Source organism: Bombus fervidus, chromosome 6 (assembly GCF_041682495.2).
Source record: "Bombus fervidus isolate BK054 chromosome 6, iyBomFerv1, whole genome shotgun sequence".
In the NCBI taxonomy this organism is placed as follows: Eukaryota; Metazoa; Arthropoda; class Insecta; order Hymenoptera; family Apidae; genus Bombus; species Bombus fervidus.
In genome coordinates, this window is record NC_091522.1 from 14,268,186 (window position 1) to 14,288,573 (window position 20,388).

Below are 20,388 nucleotides of genomic sequence, written 5' to 3' on the forward strand. Positions count from 1 at the left end.
AGCGGCCAAGGATGCGTGTATTTGGATTTGAGCGCGTTTTCATGCGCCGGTATTTGCGCGTGCGTCCGTGTGTAAATGCAGGCGCACGCGTTGTATGTATTTATGTATATATGTGTGGCGAGTACGTACATGTGTATACGGCCATCATGAGTCAGAACCCATGGTCGGTCCGCGTTTCGTAATTAATTTCTACGGTGAGAAGAAAAATGCGAGTCTAGACTCGGGACTACGATACCAGCTCACTCCCGGGCCGCTTGTCCTCGGAGGACATGCCCGTTGTGCCCGGTAAATCGTGCACGTTTTATCTTCTTTCTGCTCTCTTCGTATGCATTATGTGTGCTTAGTGTTGTGTGTTTTCTTCCCTTGTTTCTCTCGCCGAATCTTCTATATCCCTGGTTCTGCCCTTCCATCGGGTTAACGTTTCTCTGTCCTTCATCTACAGGTACATCTTATTTAAAACAGGTCTCCCCGTTCGATTATTCGAACCGCCTCTACGATTCCTTTTTCAGTCGACCAGAGCATAATTTATTTCCTGTCTTCTTATATGTCATGAATTTTCATGCAACAACACCAACAGAAGAAAGGACTGTGTCTGAGACGGCATTTTAAAACCATCAAAAGTACGGACACACAAATGGTTCCTCGACTGGTACGTTCGGCCGATTTTGAACTGTCAGTCTTGACGTCGATCGAACTTTCACGAGAAAGAATGGATTGTGAATTTTTCGACAGTTTTGTTTATCGGACTTACCTATCGCTTTGTTTTGCTTTCGTCTGAATAAGACGAATTGAATCAGGTATATATTCACCTTTTATTTTCTTTTTCGAATTTCTTCTTTAATTCTTTACTAATGTCAATGTTTCTTCCAAAATAATAAAAAAGATGAAAAGTTGTTAAAAGACTGATATAATTATAGGTAACATAAATAATTGAGGGTAAAAGAAATAGAAAAAAAAAGACATGGACAGGAATAGACCGAGCAGGCCTCGTCTTCGTACTCATGGCAATTCTGCGAGAGTACTCGTGTTTGATCAAGCTGAAAGCGAAGAATCTGCTTGCAGCACTGAAGCAGAAGTGCAAAAACGTCCAATTCCACCAAAAGTAGAGAGCAAGGAAGCTCCAGTTCGACCTGGTTAATAAAGAATTATCATATTTCATTTATTTGCCTATTTATTTCTTTATAGTTCTTCACATTTAATTTAATATCTGCAGTTAGTGGAGAATTGTCAAATCTGGTTCGAATGAGGAATTCTGCAATTGGGAAGTCTGCACCTTCGTTATCCGTTCACGTGGTTAGTGACATTTACAATTAAATGTTAAATATAAATACACAGACTATTAATAATTATCGCATAAGCCAAATATATAATATGCATATTGTCTGTTTTAGCGTGATTTTAACATTCCCCGGCGTGCTGCTAAAGCAGCTCATCGTAAATCTTTTATTGCAACAACATCTCCAACTTTACCACGTTGTCATTCACCATTATCAGGTGATATGAAATTTTATTTTTTAATGCTTTGCTTCTGATTATTCAAATGATTCTTCAATGATATTTTATATATTGTTTATGTACAAATTATTTATGAGTGCTATGTATTTTATGAGGATGATATATAAGCATTCTGGCATACCCTTATCCAAGATTTTTAAATACATATATTTACATACATATATACATCATAAATACATACATCCTTGGTTAAAAAATCGTAACGCAATTTGCAGTCTATGCAGTTAGATTTAGAAATTTTAACTTTTGCCTTTAAAAAAAATGTCCTTAAAAACGAATTACTTGTTAACTACTTAGAAGTGTGTATTTTATATTATTTTTACAATTCAATTATCACAGAAAACTAATTTCTTTTTTATTGCTTATTTCCTGATATAGCATTTGTCCCGATTGTAGGCAGTCCTCTAGAGAGTCCTAGGATGTCATCCAGTCCACATTTTGCTTTTGCTCCAATTAAAAGGTATCTATTTCATAACTACTTTTAGTCTTGTCTAAATCTGATCTGTTTACCTATATAAGTAGGTGTCGTCATTGTCTGCATTATATTTTTAATACATTATTAATAGTAAAGAAAACAAATGCTGATGCAGAAACTAGGTTGCGAAATCTTTCATAAAAAACTGAGAATTTGGCTGTAAGATTTCTTGTTAACAAGTGGTTGGCTTTTTTGTATATGTTAGCATTATTAAGTAGCATGTATCATCTATTGTAAAGTTAAGTTTTCATACTTAAATGTATATAATATTTAAGGATTGGTGGAGGTACCACAGGAACTGGAGATGGCAGACGATGGTCAGTTGCTAGTTTACCATCTAGTGGTTATGGTACGACACCAGGTTCCAGTAATGTTTCGGTTAGTTAATTATCTCGATAATTCGTTTAAAGATACCTACAATAATCTTAAAGAAGTCTATTAACTAATATACTCGATTAGTCACAGTACTCGAGTCAAGAACGCTTGCACCAACTTCCAAATGTTCCCACCAAGGACGAATTACGTATGCTTTCTTGCCATTTTTCTAAACCCGGCACGCCGTGTTCTTCGCATCCAGGTTTTCCAGGATCTAGTATTTCTAGTATTCCAGGCAGTGTATCTCTCAGTCTCGATGAAGAAGGTCGTAGGTCACCGTTACACAGACCACGGTCACGAAGTTTAAGGTAAATACTGTTGATATGATTTCTATTTTTCAGACATTACATTTTTGCTCAATTGTACGCATTTGTTTAAATTATAGCAGTCCGAGTCGATCTCCTGTATTGGACAGCGAAATTGTTATGATGAATACTCTTTATAAGGAAAGATTTCCAAAGGTACATTTTAATAAAAAATATATATATATCGTGATGACGTAATACTATATTTACGATTTCACTTAAGAATTTTATTTGATTAGGCAACGCAACAAATGGAAGAACGTTTAACTAATTTTATTAATGAAAATAAGGAATTGGATGAATATGAAGTAATGGCAAATATGACCCAAGATTCATTACCGATTTTACGGTTTGTGCATCATCAAGTAATTGAAATGGCGAGGGACTGTTTACAAAAATCTCAGGAAAAATTAATTACAACTAGATATTTTTACGAAATGAGTGAAAATTTGGAACATTTGTTGATGGAGGTAATTGTATACAAATTTACATGATAAAACAAATAAGCAATGAATAAACGTCTTTATTTATAGACAAAAGATAAATCACTTGATGCAGCAACAAGATTAACGGGGCTTATCAAAAAGCTACTATTAGTAATATCACGTCCAGCTCGTCTATTGGAATGTTTAGAATTTGATCCAGAAGAGTTTTATCATTTACTCGAACAAGCTGAAGGTCAAGCAAAAATTAATGCGGGAATAAAAAACGATATACCTCAGTATATTATTAACAAGCTTTCTCTTAATAGGGATCCAATATCAGGTAACATTTCTTGTATAACTCTTTCTTCTATTTATATAAATTCTGTACATATTCACTATGTCACTATATCTTAGAACTGCAAGAAGATTTAAATAAACTAGAAGATTCGGCAAGTTCGAGCGATAGCAATTTACAAATCGCTTCAAGTCCAAATAAAGACGATGAAAAGTCTCACCGCGTTCCTTGTGAAGGCGATTATGAAGTATTGAAACTCATTAGTAATGGTGCATACGGCGCAGTGTATTTGGTTAAGGAGAAAACTACACGACAAAGATTTGCTATGAAAAAAATAAATAAGAACAATTTGATGCTAAGAAATCAAGTTGAACAAGTTTTTGCTGAGAGAGATATAATGAGCTTTACAGACAATCCATTTGTAGTTTCTATGTATTGCAGCTTCGAGACAAAAGTGAGTATACGTATATATGAAATTATATATATATATATATATATATATATATAATTTAAATAATAACTGTTAACAAACATTTTATTACAGAAGCACTTGTGCTTAGTAATGGAATATGTAGAGGGTGGAGATTGTGCTAATCTTTTAAAAAATATCGGTCCATTGCCACCGGACATGGCAAGATTTTATTTCGCAGAAACCGTTTTAGCTGTTGAATATTTGCACAGTTACGGTATTGTTCATCGAGATTTGAAACCTGACAAGTACGTAAGAAAAGCATGTTATTAATTCATTCACTATTTCATATATTGCTTCTTTTTTAGTTTACTTATTACTGCCCTTGGTCACATTAAGCTTACTGACTTTGGTCTCAGTAAAATGGGTCTTATGTCCTGTAAGTGACACAAAACATCGATGTTCGTGAAATATACCTTAATGATCGTCGAACAAAGTTCTTTTCTCGTTTTCAGTGGCGACAAATCTTTACGAAGGATACATAGATAGGGATACGAGACAATTTTCTGATAAACAAGTGTTCGGCACACCTGAATACATCGCCCCTGAAGTTATATTACGGCAGGGATATGGTAAACCTGTTGATTGGTGGTCAATGGGCATTATATTGTACGAATTTCTAATTGGCTGTGTACCATTTTTTGGTGATACTCCGGAAGAATTGTTTGCTCATACTGTTAACGGTAAATATTAATATAAGATATAAAAAAAATATTTGAGAAGTACTTAATAATATAAACAAAATAATTACGCCTAGATGATATCGATTGGCCAGATGAAGATGATTGGCCTGTTCAGCCTGAAGCAAAAGATATTATAACAGCGTTGCTTCAACAAAGTCCTAGAGATCGTTTAGGCACTGGTGGATCTCATGAAGTAAAAGAGCACCCATATTTTTATGGAGTAAATTGGAATAGTTTACTCAGACAAAAGGCTGAATTCGTACCTCAATTAATCAATGACGAAGATACAAGCTACTTTGATAGTACGTATAACACATGCGATATAATTCCTATCCTCGTATTAATATTGAAAATTAACAAATCTGTGTCTTTAGCTCGTATGGATAGATATAATCACGATATAGGCGACGATACTGATGACACCGATGACTCCCCTTTGTTCGGGTCGTTCTCCTCCTATTCTCCGCAGTCACGAAAAATATCTCAAACCCGTCCACCGCAGATAAATCCTGAACAAACAGAGTCGGATGTCTCAAAGAAACAATTATTCCGTACTGAGCTTGAACGCACAGTCGCGCAATTGTCTTTCGGATCTAATAGCTCAACTACTCCTCCATCCAAATTAGCGGAATCAACTCCGTCAGAAAAGAATCGATCTTCTTCGTCCATTAGAAATACCACGTACATCGAAACGCCTCCAAAGGCGGACAAGTCGAACACGTCATTCACGAGTCCTGCCACGGTGACCAGTGGCGAGTCCCAACTAACAGTTATTAAAAACAGTCACATAGAAGGGACGTGCATCAGTTTGAGTACACCCGATTCTTCGCAAACGGAGTCTGAAGATATCAGTCCGCAGATCCAGAGAAAACGACACGTGCATTCCCGTGATAAGCTGCCCAGGTTCAGTATATGCATTGATGATGAACACATGTGAGTCGTTCAAACATACATCATCCTGAACATTATAATCATTATCACGAAATTAGCTCCACTGTCATTGAATTCAATAATATGTATATAAACCATCCAATTTTCAAAGCATGATGGATAAAAAATTATATATGTTTAGTTATAACAAATAAATTTCATTTCAGGTTGGATTTATTTGCTGCAAACAGAGATACAACTGAGGAAAGCAAGCACAATTCTAGTACCGATTCTTTCGAATCATTCAACGCCATATCAATTATTCCATCCGCGAAACAAAAGTCGCGGTCCGTAATTAAGTCCGCATCCACTAGTGGATTGTCCTTAGTTATACCAACCAGTGATTTCTCTTGTACATATTATTATGAATTAAATTATTTCGTGTTACGTTGTAATGTTCAATTTTAATTACGAAGTCACACTTTTTAGATGATGCGTCATTAAATACTCAACCAATCGAATCTCCTGGTGGATCATCCACTGCCTCTTCAAGAGATACATCCCCTTGTCGCGAACTGAGTCCACTGGTAACTAGCCTAAAACCTCCTATTATCATTCGAAGAGGGCCATGTGGATTTGGCTTCACTGTGCACACTATCAGGGTTTATTATGGTGACAGTGATTTTTACACTATGCATCATTTGGTTATGGTATGTTACAAATAGTTACATAAAGTCAAATTTCAGTATGTATAGTTTATTTGAATTTATTCCATATTCGCTAGGCTGTAGATCAATCCAGTCCAGCTTTTGAAGCTGGTTTAAGACCAGGAGATCTTATAACGCATATAAATGGCGAGCCAGTCCAGGGTTTATATCATATACAAGTTCTTCAATTGATGTTGAGTGGTGGCGATCACGTAACATTGCGTAGTACACCATTAGAAAATACTAGTATTAAGACGGGTGGAAGGAGAAGAGATCTGACTCAGAGCAAAATGGCACGCAGAACGCTGCATAAACAGCGCAAACTAAAACGTGATCATTCCGATAAGAAACGAAAGACGTCCCTTTTTAAACGAATTAGTTCGAAACGAGCTAGTGTAGAGATGCAACAGGTATAGAAAAAGTGTACTTCCTTTTTTACTTTTAATCTTTCTCTGTTTCTATTAATCTAAACGAATTAATTTGAAGATACGTGCTAGTGGCTTTTATCAGATCACTTGTGAACATTTTGAAGAACGCCTTAAATTGCGAATGTACGAGTATATCTGTACAATCTTCTTTTTTATTTTAACACAAAACTACTACTGCTACTACTATACTACGCGCGGCATAAATACTAAAGCACCGGCAATTTCTATGCAACACACTTTATTATGTTAAGTATTACTTTTTTTATTGCAGCCATTAACTATCAGTTGTCCATTGTCAGCACCCATTCTATCCAGCGACAGCAAACCTCCACTTATGGTATGATTTTTCGTAACGTTCCGTGAACTTCTTGCTAACTTCATTTTAGTTGCTGTTTCTTTGATCGATACTTATTTGCCCGATACAATCCCGTGGCTAAATCACAGCTTTTACATATCTGTTTTTTTCTTTTTTAATTGACCGTGACAATGTCAAAGTTTTACACTGTACACTGATCACAAAAAATATTTGACTGTTCGAAAGAAGAGAGTTTGATGTTTCGTCTTCTGGCTAGTACATACTAGCATACCTATTGGCTAGAAACGTTATATGACCTTTTTGCAGATGGCTGCGGGAATCTGTTCGCCGTCAATGGTAACACCTAGTCGGTCGTTCCAGTCATTCACACGTTCTCAAGAAACGTCACCATACTTTGCAGCCTGTACAAAGTCCGTCTGCAGCCCGTCACCTCCAACAAATCGCGTTAACTCGGATTCTTATCACTCCACGGGGAATTCTAGTCCCTGCTCCAGTCCAAACTCTTCATCTCCGGGCTCCACTACGTCTGCTGCAAATCTACCGACTATCGCCAATCAGTCTCATTACCAGAGGCCGAGCACGCTTCACGGTTTGAAGCATAAATTACACACAGCCGCAAAGAACATTCATTCGCCGAATCGTAGAAAATCTGTGGGACATATACCATTGTCTCCATTGGCGAGAACTCCGAGTCCATCGCCCCTTCCAGCCAGTCCTACTAGAAGTCCTAGTCCGCTAGCGTTTCCTACGGGACATCAACCTGGTAGCTCGAATACTACGCAGTCCTATAGCCCAGGTAATATATAAATCGACATACGAAGCTAGTAACTTTGAAATAATACTTGATTTAACTTTGAATTGTCAGCAAACAATTTTTAACTTTAAGTAATCCTATATATAAAATCGTGATAGAAAAAGTTAGTATTATACATAGAGTTAAATTAAACTGTTGCATTCATAAACAAGCGGACATAAGATGATCATAAGATGATCGATATAAATATGTTTGAAACACTTAGGTGTCTGCTTATCAACGCCAAACAATCAGAAAAAAAGTTATGGACGACCGAAGTCAGCAGAGCCCGGTTCCCCGTTGTTAAGAAGGGCGCTTAGTCCAGACAGACTTCATCCTCGATCTGCGGAGAACAAAACATCGATCTCACCGTTGGCAAACACTGTGGTGAAAGTAACTCCACGTACAACTATAGCGCAATCCTATTCAGAAACCTCCGAGGAGTGCAGTGATAGCTTCAAAGAACCAAACGACTCAAAAGTGGAGAAGAAGGTGTCAACAGAATCAAAGTCGGATTATTCGAAAATATCTCATGGGATATCAATCAATTTGGGAAACGTAGGTATATCTAATTCTTGCGGCAGCACACAGTTGCCCAGAATAGCAGAGGAGAAGGATTCACCAACCGGTTCAAAGGTTGACGATTACTCGAAGGAAGTTCTACCTTTAGATAAGATGGATAAAAATAACACGTCTATGAGTAAATTGACAGAATCAGAGAATATTGGTGATCGTAGTGATCGTGTTGAATCGAAGACAGAGAGGCAGAATTTGTGTACAAAAAATTTAGAAGTTTTATCTATTAATAAGATTGAGGACGGCGCTCAATCAGATAATTGTTCTAATGTACAAGCGCGTAGTTCGCAAAGCACATTTCACAAGCAATCTCAGAACATTGAAAAAGGTTCGCAAGCTACGTCTCAAAAGACATCATCACAAAATAGTGAAAAAGGCCCGCAATCTACGTGTCAAAAAATATTGTTGCAAGCCAGTGAAAAGAGTTTGCAATCTTCCGCCCAGAAAATATTATCGCAAGCCAACGAAAGAGGCTTCGTGCAAGGTGTATCGCAGAAGTCATCTCAAAACAACGAGAAAGTGTCACCGGCTGCAGTGCAGAAACTACTTCAAGGCAATGAAAAAACATCTGTGCCTCATAAAGTGACTGAACAAAAGGCAGCTGGTAAAAATTCAGAGGCTAATCTAGAAGTGAGAAAAATATCGAAGAAGTACAAAATTGATAGCTCTGACGGCTCAAGTAACACTTCCTCCACACAACACTTGAACACATTTGAGGCTATAGGGACTGGGAAAGACAAGAAAAACAATTAAATAATTATCGTTCGATCGGTCGTTTAGATCTGAGAGTGTAACGAGATAAAATGTTTGCGCGTAATGATCCGACTTCTTCTGCCAATGGAACAAATTGTCTGTTTTACAAAAGATACAATTTTACGAAAGAAGAAAGTCGAATGTCTGATAGATAGACGGACGTGCATATTGTAACTCGAGTAAGATCAGAAAGATGATAAATCAAAAAAGAAGGGTAAACTGGTTTAATGTTTACAGCTTTAAAAGGAAGTTTGTATTCGAATTAAGTATTTATATGCTTCCATCGAATAACATACCTGAACACATAGCTTTAGCTGGTATTTCTATCTTGTGGTGGTATTTAAACCGCTACCGCTATTCTGTAACCGTAATTTTTGTCATACGATCATTGAATACAAACGTAATCCAGATGAAAGTAGAGGATAATTGCAATTAATTACCATTTCAACGGTTTTAAATGAGCGCAGTCTGTTGAAATTACAGTTGCTGATTCTCTCCAAGAAATTAAGAAAATAAGAACGAAAAAATTGGAGTAATTTACACTTCGGGCTACAGTATTTATACGATCTCATTTACATTTACGTCTAATTATTACTAGCGCATCATACATATATGGATCAACATATAGCAGTCAGCGAATCGCGTACAGATAGGTTTTCAGTATGTGTAATATTTGTGAAGTTAAAGAAAAAAAATGGAAGCAATGTATATCGTATATACTCGTAATCCAGATCCAGATAGAAAAGTTTTTAATGATATTTTTTAATTTATTTAATAGAATAATTTATCTGGTTATAATTTTTTCACAAAAGCCAGGTTTACACGTTGAATATTTATAAGATGCATATTTGTAAGTTTTGTGAAATAATGAAACTTTCGTTTTTACGACTTATATGTTTCATTTAATATCGATTATAAACGAATGTCTTTGAGAGGGTTCTCTTAAAATCGGCCTATAGAGCGAGTATATACGGTAAATAATTATCGTCGCAATGATTAGTATACAAGATGCTCCCGTATGCACAGTGATATTAACCTGTCTCAATTTTATTCGACCACACACTGTGATGTATTTAATTGAAATTAATGCGAATTGGTGCTAATATTTACCACTCAGGTATCTTCGCGAGAACTGGTGCTCTCAGACAAGTTTCAAGTACCTAAATCACTCACTCGTTTAGAAGAAGTGATAAAATAAGAAGCAGAAGAAATAACAAAAAAAGAAACAAGAAAGAGAAACATAGCATTAAAAAACACGAAATAGCGAACATATCGCATTGGAAGCATCTTGAAAGTTCTTTAGTGATAAAAGAAGAATAAAAGTTGTGACTGTTTCGAAGGGCAAACTTGGTCCTCTGAGACGCAATGTTATCATTTTTTTAGTATTAGGTATGCGTTAATTTATTCTGTATATAAAAAACTATGTATTAGTTAACGGCAGAAACGTATGTTTTAATTGTGAAAAAAGAAAAGAAATGGTGAGTGAGATAGGCTGCAGTCTTTGGTTTTTATAAGTTGTTTACCACGTTTATCGGCGCTTTCCTCACGAAAGCTTGCTTATTGTACGGAAAAGGAAACATTGCCATAAGGAGCAACACGGTATATATATACATATAACGTATGTGTGTCTCAGCCATAAAAAGTTACAGTTTGCTCTTATAGATTTTTAAACATATCCATGATCATCGTATTAATGATAAACTGAGCAATTGTGTTATATATTTCTTTCCTTTTTCTTTCTCTTCAAGAAAATGAAATATATTTGTGTTTCTCGTCTATTAGCTAGAGCAACAAGGAATGGTGAAATAACATTAGCCGCGTGATATTGATCATTTACGAGTAAAGTACGAGCTCATATTGCGTTATGTATTGTACACCGTTTTAAATATAAAGATAGACGATAAGGAAATACTTAAGGAGAAACTGGCTTTAGAGAAGTAAGCAGCGTTACGAGGCACAGTTTCGAGTACCATTGTCATTATCTTTGCACATACCTTCCTAGAGGACTTTTCGTTAACAAGTATTCACGACAAATTCTAACCGAGATTATTGGCATATCGTTTACTTTATATTAAATTATTTGACATGCAAAGTTCTTTGGCTCTGTTCGATCTTTGTATCCGTTTACGAAATGACTCTTCGAAGTCAGGTGAAGCATCACGATTAACCTTGAAGCTTAATAAGAAAAAGCTCGCGTGTCGATTATTCGGCGATCGCATAATCTTCTGCATCGTTGCTAAAACTTTTTCAGACAGCCATTATTGCACCTCTCCTCTTTATCCGTATGCCCTTTCCTCTGCTTAACGTATGGTTGATATATGGTCGATGTTATAGCGTTGATGTCGTCTTAGTTAAGAGTCCGGTAGTCGTATTGCGTTTCCTAAGAATTTCGAGGCAGCTTGTGCGTTTTTTCGAATCCGACGAATTCGCTGCTCTACGAGGCTAATCAGATTAAGAGAAATTAAGAATAAGAAAATTAAAACGAATAAAAATACAAATGTGACGTGATAGGAGACAAAGAAGCTCCAGGGAAATGTTGAATGTTTTTCTCCGGACATTTCGTACGATTTTAAATGTTTTTTTAAAAACGGAAATGTATATTCGGCACGGATTCTAGAATTCAAAACAAATTCGAGGAAACGAAAGAATAAGAAACAATCGTCCCTAAGATTTTGATGGTGAGATATTATTAATCTATTATAGTAGACGTATAATATGGCTATTATTCTTTGTAGAAGCGTAGAAGAGCCACGATCGTTGTTGTTTTTATTATTTTTGCTTTATAGATTATTTTCATTCTCGTTCTGCACGTAGACGAGTAAGTGATACTAATTAGCTTTCTGCGATGGGTCAATGGGCAGGAGTAACTTCGGTCCTTAATTGTAAGAACAAATCATAAATGGACGAGGTAGAAATTCGAAAGCTACAATAACTGCTAATTGATCCGTCATAAGTTCTATTTGAAAATAAAAAAGAGAAATTTTTGAGAAGAGATTTTTCTACGTATTGTATGCGATCTAAGTGATGTACAGCACGAGACGATCAATGCTTTGTTTGTTGAACATTGCTTCGTTATATTTATACGGATTGTGATCGCTGCAGGGATTTCATGAATTTGTTGAGAGTTGTTTTACGAGGCAAGCAAGCGTTAAAGATGATTCTTTGTTGACGCCAAGCGTTGTTGTATCCTTCAAGCGATGAATCCTTAAAATTTTTCAATTTGTTAACAGAAAAGTGGAAAACTCGAAACAGCTTCAAGGATGTCGCTTCTTAGTACGCGTTTTTCCTTCCTGTTTCATGAGGGTAAAAAATGTTGTAACTGCGTAAAAATAATAACGACGAATATTTCTACATATAAAACGATATCATATATTCGTCTGGAACAGTTCAATTTTAATCAACGATGAACAAATAATTTTAGAAAAAAGAAAACACAGGAGAGCGACGCTTTGCGATCAATATTCGAATTCTGATAACTTACTTCTTTATTTTTAATTGTTCTTTTTTCTTTGTGATAAGCAAACGGATATTCTCCATGAGAATGTTTATTAGCGAACTTGATGAACGTTTGATAATTATATTACACACTCTCCAGATGAAATACAGTTTCGTTTCTTATTACACGCTTTGTTGTTTCTCCTTCCGATTCTATTTATATTATAATATCGAGCGTGCGATCCAAGCTAACGTTCGGACAAAGAGAGAAATTAAAATTGAAGTAGGTCAAGTGTGAACGTACCTGGGAGACGTTTTTTGGTATCATCCTTTTGTGTCAGTGTCTTCCAACTATGGCGTCTTTTTCTTTCTTTTTTTCTTTTTTTTTTTTTTTTTTTTTTTTTTTATTTAATATTACCGTTCAAAGTTAAAGAACTCGAGCAAATTCTTACACTCTGAAATACTATATCATGAAATACATATTTCTTTAGCTTCTCTTAGAGCTTCACAATTTTTAGCGAAGCATTAACGTTGCTCAATTCTCATTCTAATATTCTTCGTATATACCTTTTTAAATCTGAATTTATGTTAAATTGTTTTATAGGAACGTTTACAAGTTTTGATGCACTTTATTGTTAATCGTTTAAGTTGAACGCGAAAGAGTGATTTATGACATTATAATAATTTGCATCATTTGCAAAAAAAAAATAACAAAATATTTATTAACCATTTTGAAATTGATTCATAACGGAATGTGTATTCGATTCGACGTGTGATTGTTAAATCAATCTTCATAACGTGATATCGCTTGGCGCTTTTTTATTTAATACAATAGGAGAAGTCAGCAGAAATATCACTAAATATAGCTATTTATCTTTAATAAATATTTCGATATCTTATTTAATAAATCCTCCGCCTCCTTTAACGCTCTACGAAGGATTTATATTTTCTTAAGCTGATGAAGGTTATAATACTTAAGATCTGTACTAAAAATCTTCGACATTAGAGAGATCACCTAAATATCTGCTTTATTTATGAAAGAACTTGTCAGGACAAAGTTGAAGTATTTCAATCTAAAGCTAAGAAAGAATTTTTTTTCAAGTTTATTTTTTTAAGAGACCTCAAAGTCATTGATATGTTTTTTAATAAAACTCTATATATTTTTTACACCAGTGGATGTAACTTTTTATTCCCTGTATAAAAGTATTAAGGCACTTATGTACTTTCCTTGTCTTCCAGACAGCAAGTGTTACGAAATTAAGGTTAAAATATCTTTTAAACTAACCGTTTCAGGCACAAGTATCTTGATACGTTTGTATATGGAACAAGAAAACGCGTCGATTGATGAATAATAAAATATAGAATTTCATTTAAAACGTTACAATTTGAGGAAAAATTATCTTCAGAAAAAATTCTTCCCACCGATACATGTGCCCCCTGAAATACCTTAACTTTGTCCTGAGAAGCTTATCGTACAACCGTACATAAGGCAGATATTTATGTGATCTCATTAAGCTGAGACACCCCGCATAAAATATTAACGAGTCCACTGTTATTCTATTTTTAAATTAAAATATTCATGGATACTTTTGACAGTACGATATTCCTAAAATGGTAAAAAACGCATCAGATGTCGGTGGATCGAGGATTCACGATTATGATACAGCACTGCAGCTACATTTGGAAACTAGAGAGAACATGGAGGGGATAGGTGATTACGTATGTCTCGCGTGTGGATCACATCTCGCAGTTCCAGCTTTCAGCTCTCCTTGAGGGACTTCAGTATGAATCGGGACGGTTGAGAGCAGTATCCATGATGATGAGGTTCGTCATACTCTTGTTCTTCTGCGGCGCGATCGCTGGTAGTAACGACACTTTGAGCAACGTAATCCCCAGCGACGAGCTACTGGATTTAGAAGAGCAGAACGAGGAGAATAGGCTCGCAAATAATAGAACTCTGAACGAAATATACGAGGATGCTGTTCACGCTTATCTGGATGAAGACTGGGACCGCTGCATTCAAGACTTCAACACCGTTTCTCATGGGTAAATCTCAAATTGAAATTATGAATTATAATATATAAATTATGAATTATAAGAATAATGATTATATCTAATTTATAATTATAGATAATTATAAAAAGAGTTGGTAAAAAAAAATAATTATTTAGTAATTAGTGCAAGAGAATCCTATACCGTATACTTCTACTATTTACTAGAAGATAGAAATTCAGTTTTTAAATTGCAAACATAACAAAATATAAAGTGATTCACTGTGCACATATATCTTTTTCAATATTCTTTTTTTCCATTGGATACTTTTTTAGATACAAGGCCTACAAGCGAATGATAACAAATTGTAGACGAAAATGCCGTATCAAAGCTGAAGGTGCACCACCGATTTTTCCAGAAAACATCGAGGATTTACACTTTTATGAAAAAAAGATCAAAGAGACACTATGCCTCTTAACGTGCAATAACGAATATCGGGAGATCGTTGGCTCGAACGTGCTGAAGATGTTACCACGTGAAACTGAACAGAAATTGTTGAACAATGGTATTTATGAATACCTGCATATTTGCTACTATCAGGTAACTAAAAAGAAAGAATAACTATTAGAAATTATCTTATGATTTAATCCTTTTTTTTTCTTTGGTGCCGCATAAGATAATTAAAAGAAGCAAAAAAATATTAAAAATTATAAAATAGCAAATATATTATTATGTAAATGTATATTATAAAATATGGGATAAATTAACCGATTTATTGTAGCTTTCACTCTTTAAATTTAGCAAGGGATCGATGCTTCTTTAGTATCCCATAAAAGAGGCTGGCGGATTCTAATAAGAGAACTTACGCAATCGTGGCTTCGCAAACCTTACACTAGTGACTTTTTTAGCAGATAAATAATGAGTTTAATGCTCTGAGCAGTCAACTCGACCATAAAGCCTAGCCTACGTAATCGGCGCGCTAATGTTCGGTAGCAATATACCGAAGCGTATTGCATATGCGTCTCATAAAATGTCCCTTCAAACAATCAGATCTCATAATTGCATGAAATATGATTCTAATAAATTTTCGCCTTTTGCAATACTAATCAACTTTTTCACACTGATCCCATGTTTTAGTACAAGGTTTCATATACGTTGTATCATCTCTTAATTCCATAAATTCTATCCTGATTTTTTAATCATTTTTTAATAAATATATTTTTTATAGACACATCGATATCAAGACGCAGCCAACGCGCTATTTACCTATCTAGTCGTACATTCTAATCATGAGGTGAATCTGAATCTTTTCAAACGCTATTTAACACTGCCAGGTGTGGAAGAGGAGAAGGTGATAAATCTAGAAACACCGACTTATGTCAGCGTTTACTTCAAAGGCGTCTCAGCTTATGAAAACGGAGATTATGCAGAAGCCGCCGGTCTGTTCGAGACATCATTACGATCGTACTTAGAAGCCGAGGAGGAATGTAGATTTTACTGCGAAGGTCCTTTTGACCAGGGTTGGCATCCAGAATTTACTTCCTCCATCGCAAGTGAGTGGATCTGGAACATAAAAGAAAGCCGGTATATTATCGTTTCCTAAAAATAGCCCTCCGTTTCTTTCAGATCATTTTACGTACTGTTTGAAATGCAAACGATCGTGTTCGCGTATGTTAAACAATATAAATGGCGATTACCGCAGACACATGTTCAGAAGTCATTACGATTATTTGCAGTTCTCTTATTACAAATGTGAGTATACTCGCTGGTCGAAATGCGATGCGATCATAAGATAAGTTAATAGGGATATTAGAAGTTAGGAACGCAAAATTTTAATCATAGTTGCACAAAACATGTATCTATCTCTAACTTCCGTGATAATATACGCTGTATATTTTTCGTATTTAAAAAATGCATAGCCTTGTACCAAATAAGCTAACAATATACATATATATATACTGGCGCATTTATCGCCACCAGTATCTTGTTTGTAAAATGTAGCAAAGTTTTCTCTGAGAAAAGAGTATAAACATATATGCGTTAGTTATTCATAAAATTTACCGATAATAACACCTTGATGTACGAATAGTTAACTTATAAATGTTACACCTTTGCAATTACCATGGCAAATTAATTGTAATTTCGTGAATAGAGCTTTTCAGGATGTTCTTAGTCATAGCTCGAAGGAGGTTTAATTGGATTAATCTTGTGTAAGTGCTTAGGCTGTTCCATTTTAATGATCGACATCGTTTATCCGTGGAAATAGCTCCGAGCTGTTGCCTAATCTAGTTTTTTGCCGCTGACTTAATCTCTCGTTGAGCCAATTTATTTCTCACCATGGGCAGCCTTGCAAAATATTATACTACATTAGTATGTATCATTACGTGTTTTTATAGTGGGAAACTTAAAAGCAGCCTGTGCCGCTGTAGGAAGTTTCTTGCTCTTTGATCCGGTGGATAAAACGATGTTGCAAAACAAAGAATACTATAATGCTCAGCCAAAAGTCAAAGTTGACTACTTTTCTCCGAGAGAGGTGACTATCCGACCATTTATCACTTAAAAATATGAAAATACAAAATGCAATAAATGCTAATAACATATACAAAATTAATTATATCCCTTTTTTATTTTTTTTTTTAGGACGCTATCAATTACGTAAAAAGACAGGAATACGAATTGAACCTGCTGCATTACATTTCTAATGAATTTTCAGTTATAAATGAAAAATTCCAGAAGATAAAAAAATTGGAACAGGACAATGAAACGAATAATGCCGAAAAAAAAGAGCTGGGAAAGGTAAAGAATGCGATGTAAAAAAGATTGAAAATACATATTTGATACTAATAAACTAATCGACTGAAACACTTATTCGATTTTTACGCGTACAAATCGGTCAGTTATTTTCTAAAGTCTAACATGTTTGTACTTTAAGAAAAGCTCTTGATTACCTCTGTGTATCTTTTGAAAGAAAAAGATAATAAAATATTCACAAACAGAAATACTTTTTTTTATCAAATAACTAGTTCTTTTTCCACTCGAATTACTTACGTTTCTATTAGATGTCATATTCGAATTTTCGTTGAAACGCCTATGGGATGCAACCCAAAATGCATCCATGCATTTATTGTACAAACATGTAGGCGATTAGTAGATTAATTACATTTTTATAGGATTCCACTTTTAACCGGTTATTTTTCAGATATCAGATACAAAAGCAATACTACATCCACCACCTGGTTATTCGTTGTTTTATTACACGAAATTATCAAACAATTTTTCAATGAAACGAATCGAGGACCACAAAATACACGATAAAAGATATTTTGAGGACAAAAACGATATTTATTTAAAAGAGGAGGATCTTGGTGGGCAAAATCGTTATGTTGCTGATGGTTTCCTTAATTCCACCGAGTGTGAATCTATGATGCAGTTCGCTACTGTATGTATCATTAGCAAGTTCTATTTTACTCTTCAAAGTCTGTATCTGTATTAACAATTATTTTAATGTACATATATGTATGTATATAATGATAGATGACTGCGGTAGAAGGAGATGGTTACAGTGAAAATAAAAGTCCACATTCAAAATATGAAAAGTTTGAGGGAATAACTGTTGGGCGAGCGGCTTTGGTAAAATATTCTTATTTTATATAATGGCTACAATAATATGCTGATGTATTAATGATAATGATGTTGATTCTAGATGGTATACTTTGGGCAAATAAAACCAGAATGGCTGGAATTGCTTTTAGAAAAGACCGAACAAGTTCGGGACCATGTGGAAAGGTATTTCGGACTAAATCATCGACATCTGTATTTCACCTACACTCATTTGGTCTGCCGCACAGCTCTACCCGGTAATTTTCACCTGATGCATCACCGTGCTTCTGGTTCCTTTCGCAGCCGAAATCGCGTTGCACCGATTCACTTGGTACGACTTGTGGGTAACGGTGACCAGTCAAAACATAACTGAATAATCAATTCCAGATGTTTCCTTTTTCTTTAATCTGAAAAGACATATACACAGAAAAGAAAAGAATGAATACCTATTCCGTGATAAAGCAACAAATCATTTTCATTTTAATTTAGATTCGCCGGTGGATCGAGACGATCTGAGTCATCAAGTTCACGCGGATAATTGTCTGTTGAAGGATAGAGATGTCTGTCTTCGCGAGAGTCCAGCTTATGTTTGGAGAGACTACTCTGCGATTTTGTATCTGAATGATGATTTTCAAGGTGGTGAATTCTTTTTCACCGAAGATCGCGTTACTCGAACGATGGATAACGTTGTTTCACCACGTTGCGGACGAATTGTGGCCTTCTCTGCTGGTAAAGAAAATCTCCATGGAGTTCGTGGTATTTTACAGGGTAAGAGATGCGCTTTGGCGCTATGGTTCACTCAGGACAAGAAATATCTCGAATACGAGAGAGTATTAGCATCGGCAATCTTGAAAAGAGTTCAACGAGTAGGACCTTTTGAGGGAAAGGACATCCAAGTGCCTCCTAAGTAAATAATATATTCAATGCTTTAAGTATTAAGACGTTAAGTAACTTATTGTCTTAAAATCTTTCTTTGATCTTCAGGTACGAGGATATGCTTATCCAGTATATGCACAGCGATGAATTGCTGAAACATTTTTTGAAAAGTTCTCTATAAGAGAAGTATGAATGGTTGTGATAGATAGCTACAACATTTTGCTACAATTTCAGAAGTTCTACAGGAGAAGAATAATTTAAAAGAGTAATATATGTATTTTTATGGTTAGTAAAATCTGACCTAATATCCAAACTGGGACCTGAGAAGATGCATTGATAGTCATTAACAAAAACAGTGAATCCTAGTAAACATACGTTGAATTATAAATTAATTATAAATTCTCAGTTTCTCTGTACTTATAACGGAGTCGCTTATTGAAATTATGTACCTTATCAGTATCGAACAGTAGGCTCTTTCGAATAAAATGTCGACGTTAAATTGCTTAACATTAGTACGATTGCTTATATAAATTCCGAGCAGGTTATTTTTACATTACATTATATATATATATATAATACATAAAATTTATTTTATAATAGGGATGGTATAGAACTTGCGAGACATCTATACAAGTGTTTTGTACTGATTATATGAAATCAATTCGTAACACTCGATGTACTCCACTTGGTGTTATATTTTTTTTCATCTTTATGTATCTTGCGTTACTCACAATTTCTCTTTTGATTCATTCGTACCATTTCATTTCCTTTTTTTCTTTTTGTTCTAAGCGTACAAAGTATCATTAATCCTTTTTATCAAACTTTCTCGTCTCTAATTAAACATATTATATCGACGATTTTATACATTAGAAATGAAATGTCAATATGTGTATTGACACGAAGGATGTCCATAATCACGGCACACATACACAATTGATGGTTTATTTATATATAAAATATCCTAATCTTTATTAGAACATAGACATTACATGTCAACAGGCTTACATAACCATTCTATGTATCATGTAACATGTATATCGTATTAATTTATCTTCTTGTTCGTATTTATACTATGTATAAGAGTTTATTATGTATATGCAATTGCATTGCAATCCTATCTTTTAACGCATTTCTCTCTCTCTCTTTCTCTCTCTCTTCCTTTCATTCCTTTTCCATGCTCCCTTTCTCTCACACATGACTTTAAGTCCTGTACACACGACTGCCTTTAGTTTTTTGTATGCGTGTCAATTCCAACACAAAATGCGCGTGTTTGTTGAAAGTTTCTTTCGTGTGTGTGTGTGTGTGTGTGTGTGTGTGTGATTTTATTTATCAGAATCTGATAAAATTGTATTTCTCGTCATTATTACAATAATACGTAAAAAGCGAGTCGCATAAAATCTAATCATATGTTTTACTTCTGCGTAATCGTACGCATAGGAATCGAAAAAACTTATGCCCGACCGTAATGATATCAAAGGGTGATAAAAAGCCGTAGTTAAA

General features: G+C 35.0%; 2 protein-coding genes across 7 annotated transcripts; both read left to right on the forward strand.

Annotated features, from left to right (window-relative positions):
• The first annotated feature begins 109 nt into the window (after positions 1 to 109).
• Dop (microtubule-associated serine/threonine (MAST) protein kinase dop) lies at positions 110 to 9,197 on the forward strand. 5 transcript variants are annotated; one of them, XM_072005123.1, is made up of 23 exons: positions 110 to 442; positions 578 to 797; positions 918 to 1,133; positions 1,214 to 1,293; positions 1,392 to 1,494; positions 1,894 to 1,975; positions 2,266 to 2,368; positions 2,450 to 2,673; positions 2,751 to 2,826; positions 2,910 to 3,140; positions 3,204 to 3,435; positions 3,510 to 3,844; positions 3,935 to 4,107; positions 4,168 to 4,238; positions 4,315 to 4,542; positions 4,617 to 4,844; positions 4,917 to 5,475; positions 5,640 to 5,824; positions 5,902 to 6,122; positions 6,197 to 6,529; positions 6,819 to 6,884; positions 7,170 to 7,659; positions 7,883 to 9,197. In XM_072005123.1, exons 3-23 carry the CDS (start codon positions 962 to 964, stop codon positions 8,983 to 8,985), a joined length of 5,295 nt encoding a protein of 1,764 aa, XP_071861224.1. In that variant the 5' UTR covers positions 110 to 442; positions 578 to 797; positions 918 to 961; the 3' UTR covers positions 8,986 to 9,197. The 5 variants fall into 5 exon arrangements, with proteins under 5 accessions (XP_071861224.1, XP_071861227.1, XP_071861226.1 ...); XM_072005126.1 differs by having other exon boundaries at positions 4,917 to 5,445; XM_072005125.1 differs by having other exon boundaries at positions 1,912 to 1,975.
• A 2,357-nt stretch (positions 9,198 to 11,554) lies between these two features.
• On the forward strand, positions 11,555 to 20,388 carry LOC139988127 (prolyl 3-hydroxylase 1). 2 transcript variants are annotated; one of them, XM_072005161.1, is made up of 12 exons: positions 11,555 to 11,663; positions 14,017 to 14,466; positions 14,748 to 15,012; positions 15,641 to 15,965; positions 16,039 to 16,164; positions 16,809 to 16,945; positions 17,053 to 17,208; positions 17,612 to 17,851; positions 17,947 to 18,042; positions 18,116 to 18,269; positions 18,502 to 18,919; positions 18,997 to 20,388. In XM_072005161.1, the coding sequence occupies exons 2-12, from the start codon at positions 14,234 to 14,236 to the stop codon at positions 19,067 to 19,069; spliced, it is 2,223 nt and encodes a 740-aa protein (XP_071861262.1). In that variant the 5' UTR covers positions 11,555 to 11,663; positions 14,017 to 14,233; the 3' UTR covers positions 19,070 to 20,388. The 2 variants fall into 2 exon arrangements, with proteins under 2 accessions (XP_071861262.1, XP_071861263.1); XM_072005162.1 differs by lacking the exon at positions 18,997 to 20,388 and having other exon boundaries at positions 18,116 to 18,343; positions 18,502 to 18,674.

Coding starts and splice junctions, on each gene's coding strand:
- Dop (XM_072005123.1), top strand. CDS start 962: ATGGACAGGAATAGACCGAGCAGGCCTCGTCTTCGTACTCATGGCAAT. Junction 1,134..1,213: donor GGAAGCTCCAGTTCGACCTG/GTTAATAAAGAA, acceptor TAATATCTGCAG/TTAGTGGAGAATTGTCAAAT. Junction 2,674..2,750: donor CCACGGTCACGAAGTTTAAG/GTAAATACTGTT, acceptor TTTAAATTATAG/CAGTCCGAGTCGATCTCCTG.
- LOC139988127 (XM_072005161.1), top strand. CDS start 14,234: ATGATGATGAGGTTCGTCATACTCTTGTTCTTCTGCGGCGCGATCGCT. Junction 14,467..14,747: donor TTCAACACCGTTTCTCATGG/GTAAATCTCAAA, acceptor ATACTTTTTTAG/ATACAAGGCCTACAAGCGAA. Junction 15,013..15,640: donor TGCATATTTGCTACTATCAG/GTAACTAAAAAG, acceptor TATTTTTTATAG/ACACATCGATATCAAGACGC.